Source organism: Sinocyclocheilus grahami, unplaced genomic scaffold (assembly GCF_001515645.1).
Source record: "Sinocyclocheilus grahami isolate Dianchi unplaced genomic scaffold, SAMN03320097.WGS_v1.1 scaffold660.1, whole genome shotgun sequence".
Lineage (NCBI taxonomy): Eukaryota > Metazoa > Chordata > Actinopteri > Cypriniformes > Cyprinidae > Sinocyclocheilus > Sinocyclocheilus grahami.
Window position 1 is genome coordinate 365,918 of NW_015505839.1, and position 8,992 is coordinate 374,909.

The 8,992-nt window shown below is 39.4% G+C and overlaps 1 protein-coding gene and 1 pseudogene across 1 annotated transcript in view; one reads left to right on the forward strand and one right to left on the reverse strand.

The window, feature by feature from the left end:
* Window positions 1-6,461, forward strand: part of tcp1 (t-complex 1) — an 18,252-nt gene extending 11,791 nt beyond the window's left edge. The window contains exons 7-11 of the mRNA XM_016242472.1: window positions 3,225-3,396; window positions 3,529-3,652; window positions 4,523-4,715; window positions 5,612-5,775; window positions 6,024-6,461. Coding sequence (XP_016097958.1) covers window positions 3,225-3,396; window positions 3,529-3,652; window positions 4,523-4,715; window positions 5,612-5,775; window positions 6,024-6,237 — 867 coding nt within the window. The 3' untranslated portion in view covers window positions 6,238-6,461. The remainder of the gene's footprint in view (window positions 1-3,224; window positions 3,397-3,528; window positions 3,653-4,522; window positions 4,716-5,611; window positions 5,776-6,023) is intronic.
* A 676-nt stretch (window positions 6,462-7,137) lies between these two features.
* Window positions 7,138-8,523, reverse strand: LOC107558789 (inactive serine protease 35-like; annotated as a pseudogene).
* Between the last annotated feature and the right edge of the window lie 469 nt (window positions 8,524-8,992).

Genomic DNA, 8,992 nt, shown 5'->3' on the forward strand with positions numbered 1-8,992 from the left:
CATTTACATTGCTGCCACACATCTGTGGTGTGTGTAGTTATACGCATGGGATAAAGCATTGTCTGCCCAAAGCCTCTCTTACACACAGATAAACTTGTGTCTCTGTTTTACCTTTGGGCTGTACAACAATATGTACCTTTATGTACACTACCAAAAGTTTGGGGTCAATACATATATTTTTATTTTAAGAAATAAATTCTTACGAAAGTCCTAAGAGGCCATGGATTATTTTTATAATCTTCATTCAGCGTTTACACACAGCAGATTATCGGTATATTTGAAGAGGCAGAACAGAACGAGTTTACCGGTATATTTGAAAAGGTCCCATTCACACATGATGTCTTAACGGTAATTTACCAGTAAAGTCTGTATGTGTGAAGGGGGCATACGTTACACAACTGCGCCAACAGGTGGCAGTACAGAACTGAATATAACTGATGGGGTGTTGTATACTGTATATCCACTTTACTGTACACGTTTGGGACAGAATAAGGACCTTCGTCGTGATCGCTATAATTTGTGCAGTATTGTTCATTACTGACATTTAATCAATTCATAAATGTTAAATGCTTGAATCAATATGATTATTTTATATATCGTTAAGTTCTTGCTAGATGCATGTTGTGTTTGAATCCACCTGCGCTTGCAGCGTTGAATGCTCTGATGTTTGCCCATTTAAACATGTTAATTACACAAACAAAATGTTCAGTGTACTGTCTCTGGAAAATAAAAATCAACAGTGATTGATCAGCCTATATTTAATTATTTATTGTAGATGTTATTACTAAGCGAAGCAAAATTGTCTCAAAACAAACAAAACAACGTTCGTAATGTTGAGATCACAAGAAAGAAAAATAATCATAATCCATGGCCTCTTAGGACTTCCATGTAGAATAGACTGAATTGCTAAAATCACAGTAAAGACATTTATAATGTAACAAGATTTCTGTATCAAATAAATCCGGAAACAAATGCATCATGGTTTCTATAAAAATATGAAGCAGCACAACTGTTTTCAACACTGATAATTAGTGCTGTATTCAATACATCAATACGACGATGTATCGTCACAGAGATTTGACGATACAAGTATCGATACAGCTGGCCCAGTATCGATATTGTGGCACGTGCGCAGTAGTGGACTGCGCTTAATTTGAATACAAGAACAACGTTTAAAATTGAGCAGAAAAGTGCGAGGTTTCTAAAAAATGATGGGCTACAACAAGATTTAATCTGGCCGCAGAGGAACACAACGGGGTTGCCTGATATAAAGAGACGTAATCCCGAAACAGAGAGAGAAATTTCTGCTAAATGTGTTACTTATCTTTGTCAACCTGGCAACCATGTGTACACGCGCTCTCTCTCCACTGTGGATAAACGCGCTTGCTTTCTGAAAACAGCAGTTAGCTTGCAGTTTAGCTATCTCCACTTCAATAATCTATTCTCAGAAAAGTGTGATTCATCAAGTGTTAATTTATGAGAGAGAGAGGCTGTGTATGTATGAATTACCACCGTTTTGCCGCGTTTCTCTATTAACAGTAAAGCTATGGCTTTAATTCCTTTAGAAACGATGTTACCAGGTCCTTGTTGTGAAAGATAATGTAGCTCTTGAGCGATTAAGCTATTTAGTTGATAAAACTGCGGGGCAGCGCTAAAAAATTTGTTCCTGAATGCTGAGTGCGGCCGCAACGTGATCTGTGTGAGTCACTGAGCATGTGTGTGCGTTAGATACAGAAAACAGCGCATTAGTTTAGAACTCTTCTAATTTTTATTTTTTAAATGTAGAGAGAGTGTTAATTTGTGCAATGATAACCTACCAGCAATGTAAATATGATTTAAAAAAAAATATATATTAGACTGAGTACATTACAATATAAATTTATTAGAACGAGTACATTATTTATGGGCTTAAAAACAAGATGCAAAAAATCTGAATGTTGTACCTGGTGGGGAGTGCACAATGTAAACATGAAGCATATGCCATTACGTATATTGTTCAAAGCCATACATAAGTTGGGGCCGTTGGGCTCGGGCTGAAATGCAGGGCTCTAAAAGCAGCTTGTTGCATTTAAGCAGCAAAAATACACACAAAATGACACCAAAATGGCCATTCTGGCCACACAGTTAAATAAATGATAATATTCAGTGATGTGAAATGTGGAGTAAGGTCTGGCGCAGTTGCAGCTTGTACTTATTACTAAAACAAGAAAGCAATCGAGTAGCATTAATAGTCATTCATTTTAGTTAACATATGCTATGATAATTTGAACAGATTTTTATTCTTATTGTAAAATAATGGAACATTTAGGTCATGAATATTGTCTCATAAGTCATGGAAATGTATTGGTAAAAATGTGTACGAACCCTGTACATATCGTATCGTGACTTTGTTGGTGATACACAGCCCTACTGATGATAATCAGAAATGTTTCTGGAGCATCAAATCAGCATATTATTATGATTTCTGAAGATCATGTGGCACTGAAGACTGGAGAAATGATGCTGAAAAATTCAGCTTTGACATTGCAAAAATAACATTAAAATCCGTTATTTTAAATTGTAATAAGTTTTTTGACCAAATATTGCAGCCTTAGTGACAGCCTTAGCATTATTATAATTAGCTAAAACTAAAACCATAAATTCTGTTAATTTAAATAGTTAACTGAAATAAAAATTTTCATTTAGATGCCATAGCTGAATTACCCGTTTTCTTTTTGCATAATTTAAACGAACTAAAATTTGAAATAAAAATGAATTAAAATTATACAGATGCATTATAAATCACTACATCAAACTAATTCTAATTAAAAAATACAAAATAAACTACTGTTTTTCCACTGCTATACAGTATGTGAAATGTGAGAGTAAGCGTTCTCTGTGTGGTTTTAGTAATTTGAGTACAAACATTTTAGACCCTTTTTACGTCTGTATTTAGCACTGATGCGAACCTGTTACATGTTTGCGTCAGAGCTTTATATGAAATAAATGGAACCACTTGTATAATTTATTTTTACTTCCTGACATTGGCGTTATAATTTTCAGAAGGTTAACACTTTTTTTTGTTCATTTTTTTCAACTAACACTTTAACTTGTTTACCTATGTTATTTAAAACTTGCCTTATATAACTTCTTAGGCCTTTACATTTTTTCTTTGCTGTTTGTATGCAGTATAGTTTTGATCATCATCAGTATTGATGATCTTTCTGGATTTGTTTCTCAGGGAGTCAGACATCACGAAGGAGCGCATTCAGAAGATCCTGGCGTCGGGGGCAAATGTGATTCTGACCACAGGAGGCATTGATGACATGTGTCTGAAATACTTTGTAGATGTAGGAGCCTTGGCTGTGAGGAGGGTGCTCAAGAGGGACCTCAAGCGCATCGCCAAAGCAACTGGGGGTCAGCCGACTGCACTTGCTTTTATCTACACTTACGCTTAGTAGATCCAGGCCTTCTGTTCTTCAAATACAGAGGTCATTTATTCTCTGTGTCTTAATTTTAATGAACAATGTTTTGATTTTTCCCCTACAGCCACTGTGTGCTCGTCTCTGTCTAACCTGGAGGGAGAGGAGACGTTTGAGGCGGCCATGCTGGGTCAGGCAGAGGAGGTGGTGCAGGACAGAGTGTGTGACGACGAGCTCATCCTCATCAAGAAGTGAGAGCATCTTCCTTTTCCCTCAGCCTGTAGAATAGAATTCATGCCTGATCATTGGATTCTGAAAATTACCATTTAGGATGCAAGCACTTCACGTTCTCTGGAGATAAAGCCATGCAGTAAAATAATTCCACACTGCCTGTATAGAGAAACTGTGGCTCATTAAATCAGTTCTGGTTCCTTTTGATCACTCTACCTCGTACCTGGATAACTGTGGCACTTCCAGAGCTGATAAATCGTGCATTCATCAGAATAGACTTGGTCTTAATTTAAAGAGATGCCATTCAGCACATTATCTATTGTGTTTTCTGGAAAATAAGTTGCACAGGGTCAAAAATGCATTGTTGAGAAAAAATGCATTTTTCAGAATGTTCAGAAATTATGTAAAACGTCGATAAATAAAATGAAATGTTTACAATCATTAGAAATGTATTTTAGTTCCCCTAAAACAAATAGTTCCTCTAATTTAGTTCCACAAAAATCCATCCAATTTAACTGTACAGTATACAGAACAAGAATAATATAAATAAATGATAGTGTCTTTCGTTGTAAACATTTATTGAAAACACCATGCCTAAACAAGTTTAAAGTGAAACTCAATTAATTTGTACAATTAAACGTATGCCTTACCTTGCCTAACAATAGATTGTTAAATGTTAGGAGAGAGAAAACATTTCTGTATGAACGAACAGATCGGTAATGTCTAATTTCCCTACAACTGATAAATTATAAAAACAAAAAAAAATTACTTGCATTCTGAAAAAGAATACGTTATGCAATTAACTGCATGGGACCTTGTAGCAGTGTTTTGCATTGGAAACCACATAGTAGTAATTTTTTATGCTTTTTTCATTTCTCTCTGTCTCTCAGCACAAAGGCACGCACGTCTGCCTCTATCGTCTTGCGTGGGGCGAATGATTTCATGTGTGATGAAATGGAGCGCTCGCTGCATGATGCCCTGTGTGTGGTGAAGAGGGTGCTGGAGTCCAAATCTGTGGTACCAGGAGGTGGCGCTGTAGAGGCTGCGTTGTCCATTTATCTGGAGAACTATGCAACAAGCATGGTGAGGACCCAGTCTTTCACAGCTGCCTGCTGGGATCTTTATTTTCTTGATTTGTGCTTTTATGTTCAGTGCATAGTCGTCATGATCGTGTTGTAACAAACTAACAGGTAATTTATAGCTAATGTATCAATTATTGTCAGTTTCTTTAATATTACTGTATTGTGTGCAATTGGATGTATGCACACTCCCATTATAATTGCTGCCGTGCCTGTTTGATGGCTTGTGCAGTTATACGCGTGGGAGACAGTGAGAGTCCTGAGTGGGGAAAGGGACAGATAAACAGCTCTGCTGACAGCTGCTTCCATCCTGCTCGGAACAAACATGCCTCATTTATCAGAGACGCATTAACCCTCACTAGGCCTGCAGTGTGATCAGTTACGGTCTATTCAGGACGGCGTTCAACAGCAGGGTTCACGATCGTAGATTTGTAGTGATTTATCTCAACTTTCTAGTTCTGAGGTCAATGAATCTATATACATCAGTGTGATTTCTGCTTTATTTTTTAAAAGAAAATCTTAATGGCTGAATTCTCAATGAGGAGTTGTACTCCACAATCCTGAAACGTTCCACCAATCAGGATGGTCTGTGTTGCCATAGAAACAGGAATTGGAGCAGAGTCTGTTTGAATATTCCAGTATTTTGAAAAACTTCAAATATTTTCTTGCCTACACCATAGTGTACTTTATATTGCATTTTACAAAGTTTAGCATTTCTCAGAGCTGGTTAGTTTGGTCCGTAGCTCTAACTGAATAGGTTATAATGATTATTAGAAAATTAATGGGGAATAAAAGGGAAAATGGTGTGGGCACGGTTGCACTCTTTAATATGCAGTAATTGTGCTTTTTAATAATTTGCGTGTATGAATAAACCATTGAAACTTTGTGTGTTTGACGTAGGGTTCCCGTGAGCAGCTGGCTATTGCTGAGTTTGCTCGCTCTCTGCTCGTCATTCCTAAAAGTCTGGCAGTCAACGCCGCACAAGACTCCACTGACCTGGTGGCCAAACTCAGAGCCTTCCACAATGAGGCTCAGGTCAACCCTGAACGCAAGAACCTCAAATGGTTAGTGTTGCTCTCTTCTCATCACACAGGGAAGCTGTTCAGCTCTTAGAAATATGACTGCGCTGTCAGACAGCAGACAAACATACAAATCAGGAGTTTAGAAGTAAGGTTTTGGTTTACTTCCCCTAAAATGTCATTAGAATAGATTTAGTAGATCTGGAACCAGTATGGCCTGTTATGGATTAAGCTGAGAGCCAATGCAGTTTGGATTACTCTGTTTAAACCTGTTTTTGTGTGCGCGCTGTTAGGATCGGGTTGGACCTGGTGAATGGAAAGCCAAGAGACAACAAGCAGGCGGGAGTGTATGAACCCACGATGGTTAAAACCAAGAGTCTGAAGTTCGCCACAGAGGCAGCCATCACCATCCTTCGAATCGATGACCTTATCAAGCTCTTCCCTGACCAGAAAGAGGGCGGGCCCTCCTACCAGGATGCTGTCCAATCAGGATCTCTGGAGGGATAAAGTCCAGCTGCATCAACTCTTTAATTGGCTGGTTCTGGTGTCGCTCCTCTCAGCTTATATATTTATATTTGGATCCAACTGATGAGCTGTTATAGTGTAGAATGTGCACTTTGTTTGCGTTACATATGTTTTGCTATTAACATGGCTTGTTTGTCATGTGTAATGTAACAAATGTTCCTTTTTCTGCCATTTCAAAGACAATAAACCAGAATGGTGTTGAAAGGATTTTTTTCTAATGTTTTGTGGAAGAAAATATTAAAACAACTTGGTATTCATCAAAAAACCAAAAGCTGATTTTATAGTACATTTATGAATTAGTACTTTTGTAGTTTAATATTTTAACTCTGTTGACTTTATTAGGAAAATGCACTCAATATTAAATCAATACAAACACCGTTAGACCAAACAATCACCTCAGATGCGTATTACCCTCCTTCCTTCCAAGCTGTGAATGTCTGAGCTACTCTGCATAGTGATTTATACTGCCAGACTTGGAAAAAGCATAATAGTCCATATCACTTATGCACTTTATTCTTATTGTAGGCTGTTATTCACAAATAATCTTCCCATATCTTTTCAGAGGTTGTATGAATCACCATGCACTTTTCTTGTATGGAAAATGGGCTTATCTCCATGCGTCTGGTGATATTTTTCATATTTGGGCGAACTCTCCAAGAACTTAAACAAATCATACATAATGTCAAGCTGTTTTGTTTTTCAGTAGTTAACTACTTGGCCTCAGCTAGCGATATTGGCTTTTTAACACAAACATGGCCTGAACTTGACATTACAAAGGCTACAGTCTCAACTTTTGGCAATAAAAATAAATATACAGCATCCAAAGTAATCTTGTTAAAAAGGCATTTCCTGTACAGTTGCTCCATTTGTGCTCTTAACTGCTCACCATAAATTTTCCATTGGGTCACAAACGGGACCAGTTTTGAAGTTTGCATCTAAACCGTCCCAGCAGTCTTGAGGACTCTGACCTTTGTAGGCCAGTTTACACTGACTAGCATCGCCATGGATCCAGTGGCATATCTGGGTGTACTTGGCGGGTGTTATTCTGACTGCCACATTATAGTCGTTCTGCATCCCATCAACATCCACCAACTGGTGTCCAGAGAACACACCAATTACCTTCCTTTTCCACTTCCCTTTTCCTCCCTGATCTCGTAGCCTTACGTACACCCCGGCTCCACTTGACCCCTTCTGCGCATCTCAGTACTGGTACATTAGGTCATTCGATTCCTCTAAGACCGAACAGAAGCGGTAGACCGCTTTCCCTAATTGGTCATTGTCAAAACCAGAGAAGTGGATTCTTCCAGCTGGGATGCCCTTGACTAGAGGAACAATGCGTAACTCCATGAACTTCATCTTATGGGGTCGTTTCAGCTCCAGAAGAGCGTAATCATAGTCAGCCGAGACCTCCCTGCCTGCTCTCCTCATCCAGCCCATTGGCACCTGTGTTCGTTTGACACGTGTCCACCTGAACACCGGTTGTCTGGACTGGTCTGAATCCGTGTCGCATCTAATATGGTTCTTTCTTGTCCTCCTGTGTTCTCTTTCTCTATGACGTAGTTCTGCTTCAGTGGCTACTTCTCCTTCATTTCCCACTTCGCTTTCTCTCCTCTTTCCTCCTCTCCTCCTGCCTCCTCGTTGGCGTCCTCCCCTGCGTTTGGAGTGAAGCTTCATGACACCCACTCGGAGCCTCTTGGTCCCTTTCAGATAGACTTGGCCATCATGGACACAGTGGGCAGAAGTCAGTACGTGTTTTGGAGAAACCAAGATGCCTGAGCAACCCGTAGAGAGCTTCAATGAGGCAGAAAAGGGGTAATTGGTGATGAAGTGTTTATCTGTGATCACAAAGCGGCCGTCCATACCGTATACCTGCCGTTTTCTGCGTTTAAAGTGTTCTGCCTTGCAGACAACGGAAGAGGATGCATTTCTTAATCCAGTGACCCCTTCCAGTTTTATTTTGGTGAAGGTCCGTGTTCCGTTCTCGTAGACGGTTTCATAAGACAGTAGTCGTTCCAGCTCAGCTGGCCCCGGTTTTGGCAGCTTTCTTTGGCACTCAATCCCACACAACACTCCTGGCTCACTTAAGTTGTCAGCAGTGAATTCTGGGCTTTGAAGCCTCACTGTCCTTTGGTCCAGGATCACTGGAACTTTGATATGTGTTAAGTGGCAGTCATATTCATTGTTTGTGAAGGAAGCACCACTATAGACCAAAGAAATAACCACAACCAGTGCAGTCAGACTGAACGACAAAGATGGAGGACCTGTCATTTTGCTCACCTCTACCTCACCTCTACCTGAAGGTAAAGAGACAAGAGTTCAGTGGTGAGGCTAAAAGATAGTTTCAATGTTTCATAAACTTAAAGATCAACACCAAGGTAATGGTCATTGAACACTTCTGGTAGTGACAATGTGGGGCTAAAAAAATTTGGTGCACTTGATGTGGCTAATGAAAATTAGAAACAGGCACCAAAAAAGGCAGATGTGTGCTTGCCGATGTACTCTCCTGACTAATCTCATCACAGGAATTGCAATGCAGACGTAGTTGCATTTTGGGAGGAGTACATTTTACATACATGGCTTGAAAAACCGGATGAATTTTGGTTCAAACCACCTCTGGAGGTCATTTTAAGATAATTATGCAATCAGCAAAAACGTTTACACTAGGGGTTGCACCGACTAATCGACTAGTCGACTTCAATGCTCTGCCATGACGCTTTAAGCTTGACATCGACTAGTT